At 38.3% G+C, this 24,658-nt stretch overlaps 4 protein-coding genes and 1 non-coding gene across 6 annotated transcripts; 1 reads left to right on the forward strand and 4 right to left on the reverse strand.

The window, feature by feature from the left end:
* The first annotated feature begins 390 nt into the window (after nt 1–390).
* Nucleotides 391–1,447, forward strand: LOC127800246 (glutathione transferase GST 23-like). Of its 2 annotated transcripts, none has more exons than XM_052334755.1 (2): nt 391–831; nt 947–1,447. In XM_052334755.1, exons 1-2 carry the CDS (start codon nt 514–516, stop codon nt 1,280–1,282), a joined length of 654 nt encoding a protein of 217 aa, XP_052190715.1. In that variant the 5' UTR covers nt 391–513; the 3' UTR covers nt 1,283–1,447. The 2 variants fall into 2 exon arrangements, with proteins under 2 accessions (XP_052190715.1, XP_052190714.1); XM_052334754.1 differs by having other exon boundaries at nt 400–831; nt 914–1,447.
* A 3,047-nt stretch (nt 1,448–4,494) lies between these two features.
* On the reverse strand, nt 4,495–4,670 carry LOC127800878 (small nucleolar RNA snR44). Its single transcript, XR_008022896.1, has one exon. It is a non-coding gene; the product is annotated as a small nucleolar RNA snR44 (small nucleolar RNA).
* Nucleotides 4,671–5,119: 449 nt separating this feature from the next.
* LOC127799682 (uncharacterized) lies at nt 5,120–9,612 on the reverse strand. Its single transcript, XM_052333905.1, has 10 exons — nt 9,476–9,612; nt 9,166–9,367; nt 8,856–9,097; nt 8,579–8,779; nt 8,413–8,502; nt 8,203–8,307; nt 7,783–8,112; nt 7,604–7,705; nt 5,232–5,474; nt 5,120–5,134 (listed from the first exon to the last, which is right to left on the reverse strand). Exons 1-10 carry the CDS (start codon nt 9,578–9,580, stop codon nt 5,120–5,122), a joined length of 1,635 nt encoding a protein of 544 aa, XP_052189865.1. The 5' UTR covers nt 9,581–9,612.
* A 950-nt stretch (nt 9,613–10,562) lies between these two features.
* LOC127799683 (uncharacterized) lies at nt 10,563–13,165 on the reverse strand. Its single transcript, XM_052333906.1, has 2 exons — nt 10,935–13,165; nt 10,563–10,839 (listed from the first exon to the last, which is right to left on the reverse strand). Exons 1-2 carry the CDS (start codon nt 13,163–13,165, stop codon nt 10,563–10,565), a joined length of 2,508 nt encoding a protein of 835 aa, XP_052189866.1.
* Nucleotides 13,166–18,304: 5,139 nt separating this feature from the next.
* Nucleotides 18,305–20,667, reverse strand: LOC127800053 (purine permease 3-like). Its single transcript, XM_052334454.1, has 2 exons — nt 19,753–20,667; nt 18,305–18,909 (listed from the first exon to the last, which is right to left on the reverse strand). The coding sequence occupies exons 1-2, from the start codon at nt 20,464–20,466 to the stop codon at nt 18,553–18,555; spliced, it is 1,071 nt and encodes a 356-aa protein (XP_052190414.1). The 5' UTR covers nt 20,467–20,667; the 3' UTR covers nt 18,305–18,552.
* Between the last annotated feature and the right edge of the window lie 3,991 nt (nt 20,668–24,658).

The following is a 24,658-nucleotide window of genomic DNA, read 5'->3' on the forward strand; positions in this document are numbered from 1 at the left end:
CCCCAATTTTGATTGAGCTCACAATATCTTATAGGGATATTTTTAATGTTGTAATTTAGAATATTTTGATTTTAAAATTTGTCATTTGAAATGACACTTATACATGTAGGTGTAATCCTAAATTTTTTTATTTCTTAAGTTCAAATTTAGAGTGAATTTTGAACTCAATTTCAATTTCTTTCCATAATCACATAAATAAATTTAAATAATAGATTTCAAATTGACAAATAATCGGACCAAATCACCCTATCAAACAAAAAAAGAAGTGATTTTTTTTTTTATATGAAAGATGCTATTAAATTAATTAGCATCATTTTAGTAAGTATTTTTTATTTAATATATTATTTTTGGGTTAATGAAAATATTACAAAAAGAAAATTACAGGAAAAATTCAAAAATAACCAACCAATTCCATCCCCTTCCCCAAAAGAGAAAAAGAGGATATGTAATAATACATATATGCTATGCGCACGCGTTTGTATGTAATTGTAGTTGTGAAGTAGGAAGTCGAGGATGGCTACAGGGGAAGAAGTGAAGGTGCTGGGTTACTGGTCAAGCCCCTATGCCCTGAGGGTTAAGTGGGCTCTGAAACTGAAAGCAGTGGAGTTCGATTACATGGAAGAGGATCTCACGAACAAGAGTGCCCTCTTGTTGCAGCTCAACCCCGTCCACAAGAAGATTCCGGTGCTCCTTCACAATGGCAAACCAGTCGCCGAGTCGCTCGTAATAATGGAATACGTCGACGAGACATGGAAGCAAAACCCTCTCCTCCCTCAGCATCCCCATCAGAGAGCCATCGCAAGGTTCTGGGCCAAGTTCGTCGATGAAAAGGTATATATATATTTCAAGTAAGAATTGCTAGGCGTTGAACGCCTACGTACGTCTCTACCTTTTAATGACGTTTATACGATAGTGTGTGCCGGCTCTCATGGCCACGTTCTCCAAGGAGGGAGAAGAGCAGGAGAAGGCTGCCAAAGAAGCCAGAGAGCATCTGAAGACGCTGGAGAGCGGGCTGGAGGAGGGGAAACCATTCTTCGGAGGGGAAAGCATTGGTTTCGTGGACATCGCAGCGGCTTGGATTGGGGTGTGGGGAGAGATCACCGGAGAGATAGTGGGCATCAAACTGGTAGACGAAGAAGCCATGCCTTTACTCACTGCGTGCTTCCAAGCTGTGCTTCAAACTCCCCTGCTCAAAGAATGCTTGCCCCCTCGAGCCGAACTGCTGGAACACAGCAAACGTTTCCGTCAGAAGTTGATGGCCGCGGCGGCGGCTTCGACTTGAACACAGCAAACGTTTCCGTCAATGCTCCCTCGTCGCTGTAGTGTAAACCATAATATTGGTTATATAAATAATAACAAACAATTACACGTTATGCTTATAAATCGTACAAATCTCATATAAATTATGTAATGCAGATAAATAAATGTCTACCTAGATCTATCAAAATTTTAAGTCATAAGAGATGTTATATTTATGTGAAGCTTCAAAACATTGCATTTAACGGAGGGGCAGGATGGTCATTTTGGCAACCCTCGGGACCACCCAAAATGGCAGCGTTTTGGGCCTTGGGTAGATGGCCAAAACGGCAACCCCCTTTGCCGTTTTACTTGGCGTGCTTACCTTGTCGTTTGCCTACTACTTACTTGATCGTCGATGTTGCCTGCTGTGCCTTTATATATACGACTTGATCTCCACCGTTGGTGTCTTCTTTATATCCTCTACAGTGGCCTCGAGATCAGCAGCGCGCACAGCCTTCGATTACATTCCTCGTGTTTGCTTTGCTCAGTTCATTCTCTGTGTTGTTTTTTCTCTCTCTGTATAGTTTCGAATGTATATTTTCTCTCTAGGGTTTGTGCTTCTAACCTTTAATTCTGTGGTTATGGGGTCGATTTAAGGTGAGAATTGTTTTCGTACAGTGAGATTTGAGAGTGAATCTGTGTATACTGAGGTTGTAATCGTTTTTGTTCCATAGTGGACTGAGCTCTTTTTGCCGGAGCTCAACGTGGACGTAACCCTCATTAACGGGTGAACCATGGTAAAAATTTTCTAGTGTTTTGTGTTTGCTTTATTTTGTTTAGTGCATGCTTGCAGGGTTGAATCTTCTGTGATTAATGCTTTGAGTTTTTTGGCCGAGAGTTATCTTGTCAGAACAGTGGTATTAGAGCCATTTCTCTAGTATTCACCGTTAGGGTTTTCAGAGCTTGTGCTATTTCATCTTCCGAGTCATATTTTTCCTTTACTTGTGTTGGTCTAAGGCTCTAGGGTTTGCTGTGTGAGTCTCTGTTAGCGTCTAGGGTTTTAGGGTTCCTTCGTGTAGAGCGAAGATGACAACAACCCGATTTGGAATTGGTATATTTGATGGAAAAAGCGACTTCGATAGTTGAAAAAAGAAGATGAGAGTCCTACTCTCTCATCACAAAGTGCTTATTGCACTTGAGCTTGACGACAGAAAATGGTCAGCAGATCAGTTGGCTAGAATTGATGAGGTAAGAGAAGAAGCATTTAATCTTATTTTCTTACATCTTGGTGATAGTGTTATTCGTAAAGTTGATGGCATGAATACCCCTATTAAACTGTGGAACAAACTGGAATCATTATATTCTGTATTGTCTGCTCCTAATTTAGTTTATTTAAAGGGTACGTTATTCAACTTCAAAATGAATGTTTCTAAATCTATGGATGAAAACATAGATGAGTTTACTAAGCTTGCCTTATTATTAAGAGGAACATATCAAGCCCTGGGTGATACCAGTGATGCTATGATTCTTTTAAACTCATTGCCTGAAAAATATAATGTAGTCAAGCATGCTCTTCTATATACTGGAATTGTACCTAATCTAGACTTAGTCATATCTGGAATTAAAGCTAGGGAGCTTGAATTAAATGCATCTAAGAGACCTGTTAATAACTTGTGTGAAAGGAAAATTTGAAAAGAAAAACAACATGGGTAATGGAGATCAATCTGGGGGTTTTGGGAATAAGGGTAAAAACAAAGAAAAGAAGGGCAAACAAAAACCTAAGTGGAAGTGCTATCATTGTGGGAAAGAGGGATATATTAAAAAATATTGTTATGATCTTTTACGAAAACAGAAACAAGGAGGTAATGCAACCATAGCTGCTAGTAATTCTAACACTTTAGTTGAAGTTCTGACTGTGTCTGATGAAACTGTAACTAATGAGTGAATTATGGACTCTAGGTGTTCTTTCCATATGTGTCCTAATATTGCATGGTTTCAAAACTTTAGTGACAAAGAATCTGGCACTGTTTATATGGGCAATAATCAATCATGTAGTATAAAAGGAATAGGTGACATAACCCTTAAAATGCATGATAATAAAGTTAGAATGCTCACTAAGGTCAGATATGTGCCTGGTCTAAAATGAAATTTAATCTCACTTGATACTCTTGATGAATTAGGCTATTCTTATATTGCTGAAAATGGTTTCATGCATGTGTTTAAAAATAATGACCTAATCCTAACTAGTACCAAAAGGCATGGCTTATATGTGTTAGATGGTTGTTCTCTTTACCCTGTTCCTTCTGCATGTATTGTTAAAACTGATAAGACAAATCTCTGGCATTTGAGACTTGGTCACATGAGTCAGAAAGGTCTGCAGGCACTCTCTTCTCAAGGTTATCTTGATTCAGTGACTGTAGAGTCCCTAAACTTTTGTGAGCCTTGTACTCTTGGCAAGCAACACAGGCTGAGTTTCCATAAAGGAACTCACCTAGTGAAGGTATGCCTAGAGTACTTGCATGCAGACTTATGGGGTCCCTCTCAAACACCAACTCTTGGTGGCAACATGTATTTCTTATCCATTGTTGATGACTTTACTAGAAAAGTGTGGGTATTCCCTCTTAGGATCTAAAGACCAAACATTAGAAAAATTTAAGGTATGGAAGGCCTTAGTCGAGAATCAGACAGGTAAGAGGGTTAAATTTTTAAGAACAGATAATGGGTTAGAATTTTGTAATAGAGAGTTTGATGAATTATGTAATTCACAAGGCATTACTAGGCATAAGACTGTCAGGAACACACCCCAACAAAATGGGGTTGTTGAAAGAATGAACAGGACTCTCCTAGAAAAAGTTAGATGTCTAATGTTCACAGCCGGTATGCTTAAAACCCTTTGGGGAGAAGCCCTATCCACTGCTGCCTACCTAATTAATAAGAGCCCTTCAATTGTGCCTACCTAATTAATAAGAGCCCTTCAATTGTTTTAAATTTGATATGCCTTGAAGAAAAATGGTTAGGCAGAAAATTGAATTTGAATCATTTAAAGGTCTTTGGGTGTCAAGCCTATGTTCATCAATCTATAGGAAAATTAGACCCTAGGTCCTCAAAGTATGTCTTTGTAGGGTACTAAGAAGGAACCACTACAAGAGATTTGAGTTTTTCCGGCGGTTAAAAAACCGCCGGAAAAAGTAAAAAAACCGCCGGTAAAATTTTTACCGACGGTAATTATTCTGCCGGAAATACCTCCGTCGGAAAATATTACCGGCGGTTTTTAACCGCCGGGAAAAAAATTTACCGACGGTTTTGTTGAACCGCCGGTAAAAATAAGAATTCCCAGCGGTTTTAGAAATCCGCCAGCAAAGTTTTAATTTTGCCGGCGGTTTAAAAACCGCCGGTAATGATATTTTACCGGCGGTTTTAAATCGCCGGTAAAATTAAAACTTTGCCGGCGGTATAAAACCGCCGGTAAAATATCATTACCGGCGGTTGAAAACCGCCGGCAAAGGTTTTTCCTTTGCCGGCGGTTTAAAACCGCCGGTAATTCTATTCCAAAAACGTTATTACCGGCGGTTTTTAAACCGCCGGTAATACTAAAATTTTTTTTTTGCCACCCATACACTGTACATTAATAAAATGCAAAACCTGTATAACAAAAAACTACTAACAATTTTAAAAGATTCACCCACTACACAATAAGTATAACAATTGTATATAATAAATCTATTTAAATACCATTACAATTTTAAAAGATCGATCTTATCTCGTCTCATTACACAATACCATTTTTATACATACAAATCAACCCTAAACTAAAACATGTCCAAGTGACCTCAGATAACTATTTATTACACCACCATGCTGCTCCAACCAAAATTGTATATCATATTTTTTCGATCTGCATTGAAAAACAATAGATTTATAAGTATGGACATTAACTATGAAATTGCATAAAACATGATCAAAATTGCATAACTATATATAAAAACACTTACATCTGAGACCCTCCATGGTATCGTAGTTTTACTGTTATTAACATCCCTCAAAACACGCATCCCAGAAAATTGTCGAGGCAATGGATATAAAGGCTTAAGCACTTTCTGAATATTAATTTCAACAAATTCATTACCTAGCTCTACTCCCCCTACAGACTTGGTTGGATCAATGGACACAATAATTGCCTCAGCAACAATGTGGTGAGGTATTCGTCTATTCATCAAGTGAACAAATTCACTAATCTGATCATACAGAATAATAAGAATTACTTATATAATATCATGAGTATCCATGAGAACAAAGCAAGGTTCAGTTTTGATTTTTCCAATTGAAAACAAAAACTAAACACAAAATTTGAAAACTTAAACTAAAAATGGATACAGTTTTGTGTAACACAGAAATAAACACAATAATAATGGGATAAACATTGCATATTATACAAAATTTGTAAAACAGTAACGGCAAAGTCATGTTGTTATTGCTGTTTCAAAAAGAACATAAATTTCAAACTTACAATGGGCTGTTGGCAATAGTATATTGATATAAACTTCAATTTCACAACTATAAATCATTCTGTTAATTAAACTGTTTCTTCCATGTTAACCCCACGTGAATTCAAGATAAATTTCAAACTCACATCTCTCTATATATATCCATCCCATTATAACATAACCTATATATACATACACGTATATGGCATTACCATTTGCAGGCTTGGAGCCTAAGTCTTCCAATTTCATCTCCTCCCAGGCGCTATCATGCACTTCTGCCACCTTCTTTTCCTTCCAACTCTTCACTGCCTTTTCTATTTTATGTGTGGAAGAAACTTCCAAAGAAACCCATATATATATATATACATATATCCACTTGATTTTTATGTCCCTTAATTCAATAATATATATATACACAAGGCACACATATATTTTTATTCAAACAGCAGCTGACTACATACAGCTAGCTTTCCTGGCAATTCGAAAGAAGAAAACAAGCAGAAAATGTTCAGATCATGATGCGTTATATGTATAAAGTCATGTATTCAATCAATTAGTAGGTCAGATTTTAAGGGTTGTGCATCCACATGCAGCCAGGAAACTGCACCATACAAATTAAGAATCTTATACTATATAGGAATAAAATCATGTAAGGTTGGAGAGAAGAGATAGGCAGATGGGATAAACATGACTTTGTTTTCTTTTTAGAGGGTTTTGACAACTGCTTATGAAAGGAAGCTTTTGTTTGTCATTTCTATGGTAAAATCATTTATAGACAATGATATATATATATAGAGAGAGAGAGACAGACCGAGAAAGAGAAAGAGAGATCCATTGACTTATTTCTGGATCTTGTGGGCCAATTGGAGTGCCAAACATGTAGGTACTTTGGCTCGGGATCTCTGGCCGAAACCAACAAGTTGGAAGGATTGAGATCGGGTCTCTAGCTGCTTGTAGCTAGTAAGTTGCAGCAAGTAGCCTAGTAGTGTTGAATGACTGGAAAGTAAATGGAAGTGCATGTGAAAATCAATTTTGTATATGATTTTGGTTGCCCCCCCTACCATTTACTGTGTTGGCCTATTATGATTGCCTCATTTTGTCATGTTGTAATGCTCGTCACTAGTGAACAATTGGATGGACCACCAGATGCGATGCTTTTTACTGAAAAAACATGGCAGCTCGGTGGTCAAATTCAAATTTGCTCTCCTAGTATATTCATGGGTACATTTAAAATATGTACGAGGAACAGCATATTTATATGGAGGGAATTCTTATTTTATCCACTTACAGAGGAAGCGTGCAACACCTAAATTAGATGCCAATTGCTAGGAGGAATAAAAAATGTAACTAATATGCAATATGCTCTTTTTAGACACTGTTGCACTGGATATGAATGATGTGGTGTCTATTTGAGCTATACTAGCTGTAGTTGAACTACAGCTAGATAAGAAGTATCCTTTTTCTTTAATTTTCAATCTTGTTCGCAAATAGATCACAAGACAATTGCCAATTTCTTATTATCCCAAGCAGTCAAATCATTTTGCTAAAAAAGAAAAGTGCAAAACATAAACAGCATCACATTAATGGGACAAAAAGAGTTTTGAGTATATGAATAAGTCTAAAACTAAAAAGTGTTTTGAGATAAAATGCAGAAAACTAAAAGTGTGTTCTTCAGCCCCTCCAAACAAACCAAAACGAAAGTGAAATCCAATTGCCAAATAAACAAATCAAAATTACCAAATTTCCACAAGCACAGATTATCAAAGCATGATTAAAGTTAATGGGTTTTAATAGTGGCAGGCTTGGTTTTTGCAAGGAATTGGGCAAGATCAATAGTGCATTTGATTTTGAAGTATATTAACTATTTGATAGCGAATTACCTCTAAATGATGATCACATTCTGGTATCGATAATCCAGCGCATTCAGCTTCGGGTGATGGTGTGCTTGCATGTGTGGCAGAAGCACTAGCATATGAAGATGGCTATATTTCAAAATAGTTTAGTTAATATATATAGTAAACATGTAATTTTAAATCAAATGCACTAATGAACGACATACCTGTCTCGGTTGTGGTGTATTGTCTGGAGCTGGTGGTATATGTCCCATTGCCTCAAGTATTGCACGAACTTGCATTTGAACTTGACTTTGGATTTGAACTTGAAATTTTTCTTCTAGCTCGGCAGTAATTTGTGCACGCATTTGGTCATATTGCTCTTGAGGCACTTGATACTGTTGTCTTTGTCTAACCTTAGTTGGGCATGTTCCAAGTCCTCCCATCCTTACCCTGCCATGCCCATCTTTGCCTAGTATTTGAGTAAAGACATCCTCTACCGAATCTGGGGTTTGTTCATCTGTGGGTATTTGTGACAACCTTTCATCCATTTGTTCCTCAAGAAACATTTCACAAGTTAGTTACATCAGTCGACAAGTAAAAGAAACAAAATATATCTACAACTTTCAAATTTTAAAAATACATACGATTATATATGAAGATGTAGAGTCTACTATCTCTCCGCTCTTTTTGGTGTGTGTCTTTCTAAAGAGCTTGATTCTATCTGGCTCATCTCCACTTTCAATAGTCATCTAAAAACATATATAAGATATGAAATATATTAAATGTTTAAAGTTTAGGCATTACTAATTAAATTATCAATAAATATATATAACTAATATCCATTCTATTCTTACCTGGTGTCTAACCTGAGGATGTGATCGCCTACCGCTGGTGTGACCCATCTTTTGCTTATCTCGATTGGCACGATTTGTCACACTACGTTCCTACTTGTAATATGATATTAGAACTAGGCATAGAGAATCCATCTGATATATCCACCCATACATAAATCATACATACCTGTGCTTGCTCACATCCCCAATACTCCACAAGAACCTTCCACTGTTCTGGGTCCACCCCAGGCGGTATTTTTGACAGGCGAGCCTTATCTGTCTCATGACAATCATAATGCCTCTTCAAGGTGGCTTTGTATTCTCTCCACTTCTTGGAAGCATGTTGCAAGCAAATTGATCTCCATGTTGTGGGTACATCAGTGTTATCCTACAATGATATCCTTATTAGAGTATAAAAGTTTAGAGTCAAATAACTAAGAATCAGAGAGACGTTATTTACTCACCAAGACCTCTTGCCAGATGCGCTCCTTATATGGTTCCATCCCCGGTGATCTCCAATCAGTAAATGTAAGGGGAGCAATATTCCTTACCATCACACCTAGTTGGGTTTCCAACTTAGTTGCCATCTCCCCAACTGGTTGTCCTTGAGCATCAAATTCAATATGAATCTTCTCCTTTCCCCACTTTGAAATTTGTCTTGATATTCCTCTTCCTTTCTTGGCAGTAGATGACATAGAGCTTGTACCTGCTAAAACATAATACCACAATAAATTCAGATTGAATTAGGAAAGAATAATAATTTTTGGTATTTACCTTGCTGACTATGTGAGTTTTGGGGGTTGGATTGTGAGTGGATCAAGTCCTCTTCGGGATGATGTAGATGTGGCGGGACTGGGTTTGGGTTTGGATGATGGGATGGAACTGATTGTGAATCATCGTGGTGTGAATCTATACTACGTGACATGGATCCAAATGGCCAACGAGTCTGCCTCTTAGGTGCCATCAATGTAATTGCCTATTATTGATTTGAATGTAAAAACAATCTGTTAGCATATCAATTTAGGTTAAACAAAAATAACAAATCAAAACATAAAAAGCTAAAAACATAAACATATATACATACCACATCATTAAATATTATGCAAGGAAGACATATACATGCCACTTCAATATTAGAAATCATTATCATCACTGTGTGCAGTATAAGGAATGGAATTGTCGTCATCATCTGATATATCGACTAGCATACCATCCTCATCAGATTCTCCAGAAGAGTAGTCTTCATCAGATTCTCCTAACTCTGCATGTAAGGACTGATCATTGTTGATTTCAACATGATTACTAATTAAAGCATCTTCCTCGTCACAGCTCCCTACCACATTTCTTTTACCCATGTTATACAAATCTCTAGGTGTCATCTTCATGACAACATACCATTCTTCATCAAGAGGATCAGCCACATACCACACTTGTGATGCTTGAGTTGCAAGTATAAAAGGTTCGTCTGTTGGTTTATTCTCTTGATACATTAAACAATTAAAATTTACAGTTATGAAATTCAAACTGTCAACCTTCATCCCTCTATTATTGTCAACCCAATCACACTTAAACAAAACAAATTTGAATTCGTTAGAGTATCGTATCTCAACAACATCTGTTAGGACTCCATAAAAGGTAACATCACCACTGATAGGACGTTTATCTTTTGAACTAGCATAACTTTCAGTATTTGCATTTAATAATACTCCACTGTTTTGAGTCATTCTTCTCCTTTCTCGACGCCTCGTGTGGAATTTGAATCCATTTACGATGTACCCAGAATACTTCCATGCCCATGAGTGAGGCCCAGCAGCTAATGTTTTCACTTCATTGGGTACATTGTGACCACTTACTTGCAATTCATAAACCTGTTTTGTAACATGTTTATAATTCATTACGCAAATAAATATATGCAAATTCTAAAATGAGTAGATATGGATGTTTAGGGTGTGGTGGCAGCATGTTAAGACTTACATGTTTTTGAAACCATGATGGGAAGTTTTCATGGTGTTTTTGTGTAATTTCACGATTGCTAGCACATCTTCTTTCCAATCTAATGGATTGTAAGTGTGTCCTGCATTGTATGCAAATGATAAGAATTATGAAATTAAAGTACACATTTTTTTTTATTATGAAATAAAATTGATTAACCAGATTAAGTTATAATAATCTTACTCTCGATAAGATGAAATTGTACTACAATTTGCTAGCACATAACGATGGGCTTGTTGCAATGAAATCTCATCCAATGTGACTAATTTCCCCTTTTTTGGGATAGGTTGACCATGTGCACCCTCATAATTTCGAACCGGCCTATTAAACTTTGTTTCCACATCATCCAAATACCTTGCACAAAAAGTCAAACACTCTTCTGCCAAGTAACCTTCAGCAATAGATCCTTCTGGATGACTTCTAGTCCTTACATACTTTTTCAATGTCAATAAGAACCTACATGATAAGTTACATTATCAAGTAAATTCACAATATTTACTTAAAAACGAACAAACAAATTCACAAATTAAAAAAATCATGGCTTAATATACCTCTCGACTGGATACATCCACCGAAACATTACCGGTCCCGCAATTTGGACTTCGTCAGGCAGGTGAACAACTAAATGCTCCATTATATTGAAGAAGCTCGGTAGAAATATTTTCTCGAGGTGACAAAGCACCAATATAATGCGTGACCTCAATTGGTTACACTCGTCAACTGTAATGTTTTTAGAACACAACTGTTTAAAGTAATTGCATAATTCAATCAAAGTTTTACTGACATACTTTCTCTTGAACACCCTCCTAATTGCCAATGGAAGCAAATGTTGCATCAAAACATGATTGTCATGGCTCTTAAGTCCACTCATTGTGTGTTCTTTGAGTTGGACACGACGTGATATGTTTGATGAGAATCCATCGGGTGATTTTATACTTTTCAATACTTTCAAAAATATATGTTTTTGTTCTCGATTCAACGTGAAAGATGTAGGAGGTAAATACTTCTTCCCACTTAAACGATCTTCAGGATGCAACTTTTTTCTTATCCCTAGTTCTTTCAAATCAAGACGTGCTTTCAAGTTGTCCTTTGATTTACCTGAAACATTTAATAACGTCCAAATTATGTTGTCACAAACATTTTTCTCAATGTGCATGACGTCGAGATTATGTCGGATCAAATTGTCTTGCCAATATGGAAGCTCAAAGAATATACTATGTTTTTTCCAACCACCCATTCCTCTCCCAACACTAGCGCCAGAATTCTCACGGTTTCCATACATCTTCTTAACAAATTCAACATCTTTGAATACATCGTAGCCAGATAACTGAGGAGGAGCAACACGGTTTTCAATAGTCCCATCAAAATTCTTCTTGTCTAACCGAAAATGATGACTCATGTCCTCCAAGAATCTACGGTGACCCATATAACAAAACTTACCACCATGTTTTAACCATTTGGACTCTATCTCTTTCATGCAACAAGGACAAGCAACTCTTCCTCGAGTACTCCATCCAGATAAATTAGCATACGCAGGAAAATCATTAATCGTCCACAACAATGTTGCATGCATGTGAAACATTTCTTTTCTTGAAGCATCATAAGTTTCTATCCCTTCGTTCCATAATTCTTGTAACTCTTGAATCAACGGTTGCAGAAACACATCAATATTGTCTCCTGGTGCACGAGGTCCATCAATCAATAAAGACAAGATGAAGTAAGGTTGTTTCATACATAACCAAGGCGGTAGATTATATGGCATTAACACAACTGGCCAAATGCTATAGCTAATGGTCATTGTTCGAAACGGATTAAACCCATTAGAAGCCAACCCAAGTCTAACATTGCGACTATCTTCAGCGAATTTTGGATGTTGTTCATCAAAAGATTGCCAAGCTAATGAATCAGCAGGGTGCCTCATTATACCATCCTTTGTTCTACCTTCTTCATGCCACCTCATTAACGATGCTGTTTTGTTAGACATAAACAATCTTTGCAGTCTCGAAATCAAAGGAAAGTGTCGTACTTGTTTAGAAGCGACTTTTTTCATCTTCGTTATATCGTCGTCCACGTGCACCTCGTATTCTTTATACCTTGACTCTCCACAAAAAGTACATATATCCAACTTTGATGCATCTTTCCAAAAGAGCATACAATTGTTAGGGCATGCATCGTACTTATAGTACTTAAAACCTAAATCCTCACTCAATTTCTTAGCCTCCCGATACGATCGTGGCAATGACACTCCTTCTGGAAATGCCTCATTCAACAACTCAAGCAACATATCAAATATTTTATCCGACAACCCACCCAATACCTTCAAGTGTTGTAAACGAACAATAAATGATAATGTCGTGAAGTTCTTACAACCAGGCCATAACTCTGTTTCTGCCTTCTCCAACAATTCATAGAATCTCGTAGCTTCTTCACTACTTCCAGCATTGTTTATGGGAACTCCATGTGCATCATGTATCATTCCCACCATATCATCTCCAATATTACATTCCTGATCTTGAAATTCTTCTCGACTATGACGAGGCACATATAACTCTCCATGAACCGTCCATATTATGTAATTAGTGTCAAACCCATTCAAAATGAGATGTTCCTCCACAACATCTCGTTTATGAAAATATCTGTTAACACATTTAATACACGGACAATATATGCTTGCCCCAGGAGACTTATGTCTATAGGCAAACTGAATAAACTCCTGAATTCCTTGTTCGTATCGAGGATCTAGCCTGTTTGATATGTTAATCCAACTCTTATTCAGCTCCATTAAAATAATTTATATATCAAACCTGCTAAAAATAAGGATTCAAAGATTGAATTATGCAACTTTTATAAGAATAATATATTTGAAAATTAAACTATTATTTAAAAAATAAAAAAATGTTTAAAAAAAATACTTTATTGACATGACAGACCACCCCCCCACTTTTGAGATATCCTATCCGTGAGCCACCAAATCAAGAGCCAAACAAGGCCTAAAACATGCATGAGCCACCGAATCAAGGCCTAATTAGGAAATTTGCGAAGAGTGATTATGGGACCCAATAATATCTTTCCAGGAATATATAGGAAAGGCATTATTGAAATAGAGGCAGTGCCCTCAATCAAAAAAATCCCCACTGAAAGGAAGAGGAGGTCTCCCTCCCTGCTGACTAATAATAAAGAACCTATATATATAGTTAAGGTAATTGAAATCTATATATATATAGTCTTTTATTTAAGAATCAACCTAATGGTGACGATGGTTTTTGCTCCAAGGCAGCTGTGAGGATGAGATAGGATTAGGAAGCCGCCTTTCATTTTTTACTAAATTACACTTAGCCCTCAAATTTTGGTACACCTTCTGAGAATTCCTCACCTTTCAAAATAATATTACCTTCCCTTACTATTTAAGAGTTCTGCAAAATTACCTTTTGATATTAGCTTTTAAGTTAAAAGAAGTTTTACAAAATCTTATGAATTTTTAAACATTTATTCGATCGAGTCGAATGGGATATCAATTTGGTAATGCATATAATTTTCAAAGATCATTCACTTTCATCTTGCTCAAGATGCTCTAACTCAAATAAATTAGAGTTACATGTGCATTTCAAAATAATAATTTTTCAGCTCCATTAGTGCGCATTCATTAATGTTGCTGAAAAAAAAAATTAATTGGGCCTTTTGACTGCCATTTTTAGGGTTTGACAATGCCCGAATAAGAAACTACTGCAAACGTATATCATAGCATATCATAGCATCACCACTAACTGGTAAAACAAAATCAAAGCACAAAGCAGAAGCATATCATAGCATCACCACTAACTGGTAAAACAAAATCAAAGCACAAAGCAGAAGCATATCATAGCATCACCACTAACTGGTAAAACAAAATCAAAGCACAAAGCACAATCAAATCATAACATAGATGATGCTACTGATCTGGAACGGAGAAACAGAGGATCTGGGATAACACGCAAGATTCATACGTATAGAGATACATTATACACAAGCTGGAGACAAACCTGATCAAGGAAGAACAACTATCGCGGAGCAATCGAACTGTAATTTACCCCAATTCCAATCACCACTTCTCTGATTGCATGTGCGACTGATCAGTAAGCGAGGGAGGGCGAGGCCGAGGGCGATAGCGCCTGAGAGTGAGCGAGGGAGGGCGAGGCCGAGGGCGATAGCGCCTGAGAGTGAGCGAGGGAGGGCGAGGCCGACTGAGAGTGAGCGAGGGAAGGCGAGCCAAGGCGAGCGAGCGAGGGAGGGCGAGGCGAGGCGAGCGAGAGAGCGAGGGTGATCGAGGGAGGCAGCGAGGCGCGAGGGTGATCGAGGGAGGCAGCGAGGCGCGAGGGTGATCGAAGGAGAGAACCGGTTAGGGTTTGCAGGGGGGGGATTTTGGAAGAAATCGAAGGGGTTAAGGACGGGATTATATAGATACTATCCCCGGCGGTTTTAAAACCGCCGGTGAAGGGAAAACATAACCGGCGGTTTAAAAACCGCCGGTTATGGTCAAAATCACCGGCGGTTTTATAAAACCGCCGGAGATGTGTATGCTATAACCGGCGGTTTTATAAATCGCCGGTCATGTTGACTCCATAACCGGCGGTTTTATAAACCGCCGGTAATGCTAACGTTTTACCGGCGGTTTTTAAAACCGCCGGTAATGGTGATGTTTTCCCGACAATTCATAAAACCGCCGGGAAAACTTCGCCGCCAATACCACTTTTCCTTGTAGTGAACTAAAAGCTATAGGTTATGGGATAAGAGTTCTGGAGGAGTAAAAATAATTATAAGCAGGGATATTATATTTAATGAAAGTGTTTTCCCTTGCAAACTAGAAAACATAGAAACAGATCCTAAACCTAGTATCCTAGAAGATGATGTGATAGGAAGTAATACCCACTTTCAGGTGGAGCAACCATCAGGAATGCCTGATTTGCCTGCTACCCCAACCTCTGTCAGTCCCAACCCTAGAAGTGACTCATCCTCTGATCATGAAAGTGATAAGGAGGAATCAACTAAAGTCCCTGAGGCTGAGGTGGAGCATCATGACTCCCCTTAGCAAAACTCAAGGGACTATCAGTTAGCCCGAGATAGGAGTAGGAGGTCTGTAAGTCCCTCTACTAGGTATGCATATTCAGACCTTGTTTATTGTGCCTTGGTGGCAGGCATGGAATTGAGAGGCAATGAGCCTACCTCTTATGAGAAGGCTATCAGGTCTCAAGACAGCCCAAAGTGGCAGTATGCTATGGAGGAAGAAATGACATCCTTGATAACCAACAACACTTGGGAGTTGGTCCCAAGATCTTAGAAACAAAAGCTGGTGAAGCGTAAGTGGCTGTTCAAAATCAAAGAAGGTATGTTACCCACTGATCCCCTTAGATTCAAAACTAGATTAGTTGCTAAAGGTTTTACACAGAGGGAAGGCATTGATTATACTGAATTTTTTTTACCTATTGTTAAGTTTAAAACCATTCGTATGATGTTTACAATAGTTGTCCAGTATGATCTAGAATTAGAACAGCTTGATGTTAAAACTAGCTTCTTATATGGAGATTTAGAAGAACTTATCTACATGGAACAGGCTGTTGGTTATGTTAACAAAAAAATCCTGATTATGTTTGTTTGTTAAAAAAGTCTCTGTATGGTCTAAAATAATCCCCACATCAATGGTACAAGAAATTCGATAATTTTGTAATTGGGATTGGCTTTGTGAGGAGTGAATATGATAATTGTACTTTTTACTACATTCTCTCTGATATCCTTGTATATTTGTTACTGTATGTTGATGACATTTTATTGATTAGCAAATCCAAGTCTAAGATTGATGAACTAAAATCAATGTTCAACACAAACTTTGATATGAAAGATTTAGGATCTGCTAGGAAAGTTTTAGGGATGATAATTGAGAGAAACAGAAGTAAAAATTGTCTAAAGATTCACTAACATGATTACTTATTAAAGGCTGTATAGAAATTTGGAATGTCAAATTGCAAACCAGTAAATACACTTTTAGGAGGTCACTTTATTTTGTCTAAAGCCCAATGTCCAACGTTAGATTCTGAAAGATTAAAAATGGAATCCATCCCTTATGCTAATGTAATTGGAACTATCATGTATTCCATGATTAGTATTAGGTTAGACCTTACTTTTTCAATCTCTTTACTTAGTAGATATATGTTTAATCCTGGGAAACATCATTGGGAAGCCTTAAAATTTCTGCTAAGATATATTAACGGCTCTTTAAATGTTGGTTTAAATTACATGAAAAGAACTGATGCACTTGATTTGGTAGGGTTTGTAGATTCTGATTTTGCAGAAGATCGAGATTCAAGGAAGTCCACTACAGCTTATTATTTTACCCTAAGTGGTAATTGTATCAGCTGGAAGTCTCAGTTACAGCCTCTGATGGCTCTATCCTCTATTGAGGCTAAGTATGTCGCTGTAATTGATGCTTTTAAGGAAGTTATTTGGCTTCAAGGCATCTTGACAGAAATTCAGATGTTACGTGGTAAGGTGGTAGTTTTTTCTGATAGCCAAAGTGCTATACATTTATGTAAGAATCCTGTTTACCATGAAATGACAAAACATGTAAATGTAAAATATCATTATGTAAGGGACCAAATGGCTAAAGGAAAGGTAATTATCCAAAAGGTCCCTACAGAAAACAACCCAGCTGATATGGGAACAAAGATTGTGACTACAGCCAAGTTCAAACACTGTTTGGGCTTGCTGCATGTCACAGTTGGTTGAAGGAACAACCAACATGAGTAATGAAGGCAAAGATTGTAGCATACTGCATTGTTGTGGACTTGTCCCTAAAAGGTTGAAGCTTCAAGGTGGAGATTGTTATATTTATGTGAAGCTTCAAAACGCTGCATTTAACTGAGGGGCATGACGGTCATTTTGGCAACCCTCGGGACCACCCAAAACGGAAGCGTTTTGGGCCCTGAGCGGATGGCCAAAACGACAATCCCTTTTGCTATTTACTTGGCGTACTTACCTTGTCGTTTTGCCTGGTGCTTACCTGATCGTCAATGTTGCTTGCTGTGCCTTTATACAACTTGATCTCCACCACTGGTGTCTTCTTTATATTCTCTACAGTGGCCACGAGATCAGCAGCGCGCACAGCCTCCGATTACCTTCCTCGTGTTTGGTTTGCTCAGTTCATTCTCTGTGTTGTTTTTTCTCACTCTATATAGTTTCGAATGTATATTTTCTCTTTAGGGTTTGTGCCTTTAACCTTTAATTCTGTGGTTATGGGGCCGATTTAAGGTGAGAATTGTTTTTGTACAGTGAGATTTGAGAGTGAATCTGTGAATACTGAGGTTGTAATCGTTTTTGTCCCAATAGTGGGGTGAGCTCTCTTTGCCGAAGCTCAACGTGGACGTAGCCCTCATTAATGGGTGAACTACGGTAAAATTTTTCTGGCGTTTTGTGTTTGCTTTATTTTGTTTAGTGCATGTTGCAGTATTGAATCTTCTGTGATTAATGTTTTGAGTTTTTTGGTTGAGAGTTATCTTGTCATAACACGAGAATTATAGGTTGGTGAGGAAAATATCCGGAATTTGATTTTTCGCCTTTCAGACAAACTTTAATGATAGATGTAAATATAACTATAATTTATTTTTATGTGTCGACTCGAATTGCTGAAACACAACAAACGTGTCCATAAGATGATGGCCGCGGCGACGGCTTCAACTCGAACTACTTTCAATGCTCTATCTCGCTATAGATCTAATTACCACTCGGCTTGTAATGGATCTTTTAAGTATCGGCTTAAAAGTTTTGTATTATTTTTTAAGTTATTAAAGTGTTTGAATAAAATATATATTTATATTTTTACCGAAAGACTTATACAAGCTATGCCATCTCCAGCCACCTACTTTTACTTTTCCGTGCATGGTGTTGCACAGAATAAGAAATCCATAGACACGATATGATATATAAAGATATAATTACATTAGGGAGGATATGACCGCAAACACATATGGTCATTAATTACTTTAAGGCTTGTGATTATCTGTATTTTGAATTAATTTAGTTGTGGCCGGAATTGGTCTTTTACAAGATACCCTTCCGATACACTCGAAAAAGTTGCTTTAAGAACTTAAATGGCTTTGTTCTATATTCAATGACACGACAAGACAGGATCCAACCAACCGTTCATGGGATATTGGCCACAGTGCTCTGTGACATCTCAGTCTCCAGCGGTTGAGTTTCGGTACTCTTCTGATTGTCATGTTTGATCTCGCCAAAGAAGTAGGAAACAAAACCCCACAGAGACAGAACCAGAGAAACGCCTTTCTCCGCCTGAAACTTCTCTTTGTAGAATATGACGGCCAAGACTTCTGTCACCGGGAGAAGAACGGCGATAACGATTGCAGAGAGTAGAGACGAGCCGGAGAAGATGACTCCTATTGCGCCTAGGAAGAAGCACTGCCAGATTATGCCACTGAAAAACAACACCACGTAATACTTGGTCTCTCCCAGCTCAAACCCTCTTCCTTCTCTCGCAATGGCCTGCATTGGATGGGAGATCGAGGCTAGGTTGTCAAGACAATTCAAAACTCTATGAATTCTTATTAATAAAAAGAAAAACTTTGTGTTAGCTAAAACTTCACCTCTCGTAAGTGTGAGAAAAGGTTACTCAAGTGATAAAGTAATTATAATGACTTCTTCTAGATAATTTTACTTAAATATGTGCAAAGGCAAGTGAAGCAAATTAACAAGTTCTGATAATCTAGATTAAAATGCACGGGCAAGCTTCGCCATTGGGCTTGCTTAAAGAGACCCAGTGCCACTTCCACTGGTGCTCTTAACTCGTAATTGTTTTATTTCAAGGTGTCATCCCACCTTGCACTACCACTGCAATTAGTGATTTGTTATAATTTTTTCCCTCATTAAAATTGAAAAATTAAAGAAAAAAAAATGTTGCAATCTGTAAACATATAAAATAACATATAACTACAAAAATGTAATAAAAATAAAATGTAAAAGTATCCGTAAACAAAAATTAACCTAAAATGTTACAAAAATGCTGCAATCCGTAAACAAAATTTGTAAAAAGTATCCCCATTTTCAGCATTTCCCATTTTAAAAGATTTCAATCAGAACTCATATTTTAGAATTTATCTTTAATTAATCTGTTTTATTTTAACATTAAAAACATTATGTCACTCAAGGTATAATGGTAAACATTAAAAACAAGTAAAACTCACTAAGATTCCAATTTAACATCTTGGGATTATGTTTTTTTGCGGACGTCCCACACCACTGAATTCCAATAGATAGTGCAGGAGATGAATTAGGAAATTTGGTAGCTAGAGAGAGAGAGAGAGAGAGAGAGAGAGAGAGAGAGAGTACCCTGAAGTCATTGTTAATGGCCATGCCGACGGTACAAACAAGAGTGGCAAAGAAACACATGACCACCTGAATTTCCAACACCAGCGTGTAGGTCACGGCCTGCTTCGCCTTCTTGTACGTCAGCTCCACCATCGGCAGAATCAGCCCGTACAACGCCGACGCGGCCACCGTCATCGCGAACCCCATGGAGTAGTCCTTGTTCGACTCGCCCTTCGGCCTATCGCCGCTCGTGTGCAGAGCCAAAACTCCGGCACCGATGGTCAGCAACACGATGGCGTTCACGGTGTACGACGTGAACTTCTGCTTCACCAGGAGGAAGGCGAAGAGCGCCGTGAAGCCCAGCTGGGAGGCGATGATCAGCGACGAAGTGGACACCGGGAGCTTCGCCAGACCGTAGGCGTAGAGGTAGTCGTCGAAGCCGGTGAGGACGCCGATGACGGCGGCCGCCCAGAAGACGGGGGGCTTGATGAGGACGGCGGTGGCGGCCAAGCCTTGCTTGCGGCGGCGTTGGAGGTAGGCGGCAAGAAGGGGGATGAAATTGATAGGCCAGCCGCCGGTTTCGAGCCAGCTGGAGAGCCAGATTCGAGCGCCGCCGTGGAGGAAGTAGAGGCGCATGATGAGAGGGCCGCCGCAGTTGCCTATGGCGAGGAGGATGACGTTGAGTACGAGGAAAACTCTTCTCATCTTCCTGCTGAGGCCTTGATCCATCCCCATGATTAGTGTATGATTAGTTAATAAGAAGAACAATTAAGAGGCAAAGGTAAAGCTGGCAGAATGCACGAAGAAGAAGAAGAAGAAAGAAGAAGAAGAAGCAGCTTAATTTAATATCTCTATCCCCCCGGCTCTGGCTATGGAACTTCTCTGCCGCTTCAAGTTAAAAATTGTTAAGACATGTAGGATCTAATGTTTAGGGGGCGTTTGCCTTGCTTTTTTTAGAGGGCTTTTTAAGTCTTTCTAATTGAAAGTCTTTTAAAATTGATTTTAAATTGATAATATATTTGAATAAGTTTGCTTTAAATTATCATTTATATAGTTATGTATTTAATTTAAAAAATCTAATAAAATTATCAAAACTTAACAAAAAGACTAAAAATGATATATTACTGAATAATACAAATAAAATTTATAAAATATTATTTTTAATAAAAATAAATTATAAATTGATGTTCAATTGATACAATTTTTACCATTAAATGTTGATAAATTATATATAATTATTAAAAATATATTAATATGTTTAAATTTAGATTTAATTTATAAAAACATTAAATATATATGTTGAGATATTAAAATATATATGTTAAATATAATATATATACACATACACATAGAGAAGGGTAGGGGAGAGAGGAGGTGACGATGAAGGCAATGACTGTGACGGAGGCGATGATTGCGATAGAGATGGGTGGCGATGGCGATGGACGAAGATTGAGGCGATGGTGATGGGGATGAGGTTGGAGGTGGCAGCTGCCATGAAGGATGTAATACCCCCAGAGCCCAGAGAAGGGTAGTGTAATACCCGAGAAATTTGGGTTAATTAAAAAGAAGCAATTTATTAGAGAAATGGGATTTCAGAGAAAATTGGTATCTGAATAGCCCAAAAAATTGACCAAATCGACTGCCGGGAGTGCTCTGGAGCCGAGATGCCAAAGGAAAATGATGTGGCATTAACAAGTATCCCGAGATAGGATTTATGGTGCCGAAAAAAATTGGATCGGGAACAGTTTTCGGTACAGCAAAACTGCAGCTGCCAATTAGGCTACAATACCGAATTGTTATAAACGACTTCCTGGAAGTCAACGGAAGCTTGAAGAGGCTTCGATTTTTCATAAGAAACAACCCTTCAGTGGTTTCAGGAAGAAACGAAGAGGTTTAGGGCCAAAACGAAGATTTAGGCCTAAGTGTAATTTCTTAATTTTGCCGGAAGGAGGTCGAAATGATATTTTTTTCAGAATCTTCGGGGATGCAATGAAAAGTATAGAATTTATAGGTCGCAATGGCAGTATTGGGAAGTTTAGGGGCGTCAAGGAAAGGACCAAAAGTTCAAATGAGAAAAGATAGGGGTTAAAGTGCAATTTTCAAAAGTTGAAGATGGAGCAAATCTGCCATGGCCGACCAAGCTTTCTCTATCACCTCCCATCACCGAATTCAGTGGTGAGAGACTCGAGGAAAGTGGCCTAGGATGCTCTTGGGTCGAGTTTAGGCCGACATTGACCAAGATGATGACTAATTTTGCATGATTTTTGGCTGTTTTGTGGATGAAATTCCAATACGTTGAATTCATGTTTGGTGGCGTTTTTAGACTAATCTGGGGCAGGTAGAAGCCTCAGGGAGGTTGGATCGACCAACCATAAGCATTTGGAGGGTCAGGGTTGCCTATAAATAGAGGTTTTTGAATAAACCGAATGGAGTGAAAAATTAAACTCTCAGATCTGAGAGTTTGGGCAAAAATTGAGAGCAACAGATAAGGGGCTTTTGTTCCCCATGTCCAGAGGATCATTCCTGTGAATTTTGAGCAATTTTTGTTGAGAGATGAAGGAGATATGGAGCTTCGTCGAAAAAATCGCCGGAAAATAGCTTCGAGCAGTCTGAAAATGGCTCTGTTTGTGGGATTTTTTGGTATCATCTTGTAGAGGATTAAAAGAGGAAGCCATAGGTTCAAACGGGGGGTCAATCGGAGGTCGGATGAAGGAGATATGGCCATTAAACGAAAGGCAGCGCACCAGTCCGACGAGTTGGATGTTGAAGAAGACTGGCGCGTGGGGCACACGCGCCAGCTGGGCCCTGCGAGTGGGGGCACGTGGAGAACCTTGTTTGGGCGAGTACGGGCGTGTCCTGACTCCAAAAATTCTGAAAAAAATTCTAAATTCCTCTAAAATCGAGATTTAGGTCCTGTAAAAACATATTTCAATTTGGAGTTCTATAGGTCTCGATTCTAGCATCAAAGTTCCTTATTTTGCATGAAAACGCACCATCCAGGTAAGTCCAGTATTTTTCCTTTGAAGTTCATAGCATATTATGAATTTTTGTGAAGATAGATTTGAGGAAATAGTCTTGATATAATTATTGGGACTTTTAGAAGGAAAAATGAAGGAAAATGAAGGAAAATAGGAAATAAATGGAATATTGAGGATATTTAGGGATTAAATATTATTTTATGATTGAGGTGATCGAGATGATGTGATTGGTGCAACTTTTGAGAGTTGGCACAAAAATCAGGGCGGGGCACGCATATCAAGATGATGCACGCTTTTCGAGAAAATGTAAGTTTATCTCAAAAGGTGAGTTGTTCTATCCTAAGTATGATTTAGTGAGTGGTTTTCTCACAAGAACTTATATTTATATGATTGTTATATATGCATGCTATTTATGAATATAATGTTCATTTTGTCATATTACATTGAAAGTCGTGATAATTACATAGCATGATATTATTGTCATATTGATATCTGTGCATGGGAATGAGATGTCGCCCCTAGAATGTAGCCGTAATTACCCAAGAGCGTTGAGGGAATAACGTTAGGCTTATCCTACAGAAGTTCGGGATTTGCCTAGGATTCCTAACCCGGCTTGCGGGCTAGGAAAGTTACACTAAGGGCAAATGTCGTTCATGTTATTACATCATGCATTCATATATATGTTTTAGACCCTCACTAGAAGTTTCATCTTCTAATGGGTTATGCCCCTGGAACATTCCACGTTCCAGTTTTAGACTTGCAGTTAGGGCAAGGAGCAGGTTGAGATATGACGGCATGTGATGGCGTAGCCGATGGATTCAGAGAGCTGGCTCGGATATATTTTAGCTTATGCTTTATTGATGTTTAGCCTTGTTAGAATATTATGGAATCTCCATGTATTTATGTATTTCAATATTGAGGATATGATGTTAATTATGGTACGAATTCTTATGTTATAAATAAAATGAGTTGATTATGTACCATATCAGGTTTCAATTATCGCTTCCGCATTTTTAATGATTTGCTGGGGGTTTTGTTTGAAACTCGGTACTTAAGGTTTAAGTTATGTACCGGGAAAGAAAGAAAAAAATAAATTATGTATGTTTTGGGCCCCAGCATAGTGACACTCTCGGTAAGAGAAAAGCGGGGTGTTACAGGTAGTATATATCGAAGATAAGTAAGGAAGAAAATAACACTATCTAAATATTTTTTGGGTTGAATGTAGGTAAAGAACTCCCTGATGAAGCGTGTTTGAGTTGGGGAAACTCAAGAATAGATGACCCTCTGGGAAGTTCGCGTAGGCTCATCAGGGTAAGTTGTTCTGTTCCTTCATATCGCTCGATACGGGATGTTACAGGTGGTATCAGAGCTGACTTTTGGGGAAGACGGTCCGATGAGGGTGGGGAGTGGCGCCGGGGCTCGAGGGCCTATACAAGGAACGACTTCTGGCATGCTTCTAGGATGGCAGCCCCCAAAGGGGAGAAAATATGGGACCAGTTGTAAGGTCGCATGACAAGGACGTCATGTATTTAAGGGGGGGAGAATGTAATACCCCAAGAGTCTAGAGACGGGTAGTATATATTGAGAATAAGTAAGAAATAAAATAACACCAACTGGATACCTTTTGGGCTGAATATAGACAAAAAACTCTCGATTTAAGCGTGCTTGAGCTGGGGAAGCTCAAGGATGGGTGACCCCCTAGGAAGTTTGCGTAAGCCATCAGGGTAAGTTGTTTCGATCCTTCATATCACTTGATGCGGAATGTTACAAAGGAGATGGAGACGGTGACGAGAAGGAGATGGGGGAAGGGCATATAGAGTTTTGAGAAATACGGAGGGAGGAAAGATGGAAGGAAAAAGAAAAGATGGATAGGGTTGGAAATATGTTTTGAGAAATATAGAGGGAGAAAAGATGGAAGGAGAAGGAAGAGATGGATAGGGTTGGAAATA

This window comes from Diospyros lotus, chromosome 4 (genome assembly GCF_014633365.1).
Source record: "Diospyros lotus cultivar Yz01 chromosome 4, ASM1463336v1, whole genome shotgun sequence".
Taxonomy (NCBI): domain Eukaryota; kingdom Viridiplantae; phylum Streptophyta; class Magnoliopsida; order Ericales; family Ebenaceae; genus Diospyros; species Diospyros lotus.

Excerpts from the sequence above, each read along its gene's own strand:
- LOC127800246 (XM_052334754.1), top strand. The coding sequence starts at position 514 with ATGGCTACAGGGGAAGAAGTGAAGGTGCTGGGTTACTGGTCAAGCCCC. Across the intron at positions 832-913 it reads CCAAGTTCGTCGATGAAAAG|TGTGTGCCGGCTCTCATGGC; the intron begins GTATATATATAT and ends TTTATACGATAG.
- LOC127799682 (XM_052333905.1), bottom strand. The coding sequence starts at position 9,580 with ATGATGACGACAATTCCATTCCTTATACTGCACACAGTGATGATAATG. Across the intron at positions 8,503-8,578 it reads GGGGATGTGAGCAAGCACAG|GAACGTAGTGTGACAAATCG; the intron begins GTATGTATGATT and ends TATTACAAGTAG. Across the intron at positions 8,308-8,412 it reads ATCCTCAGGTTAGACACCAG|ATGACTATTGAAAGTGGAGA; the intron begins GTAAGAATAGAA and ends ATATGTTTTTAG.
- LOC127799683 (XM_052333906.1), bottom strand. The coding sequence starts at position 13,165 with ATGGAGCTGAATAAGAGTTGGATTAACATATCAAACAGGCTAGATCCT. Across the intron at positions 10,840-10,934 it reads TGGATGTATCCAGTCGAGAG|GTTCTTATTGACATTGAAAA; the intron begins GTATATTAAGCC and ends CTTATCATGTAG.
- LOC127800053 (XM_052334454.1), bottom strand. The coding sequence starts at position 20,466 with ATGGGGATGGATCAAGGCCTCAGCAGGAAGATGAGAAGAGTTTTCCTC. Across the intron at positions 18,910-19,752 it reads CCATTAACAATGACTTCAGG|GCCATTGCGAGAGAAGGAAG; the intron begins GTACTCTCTCTC and ends CATCCAATGCAG.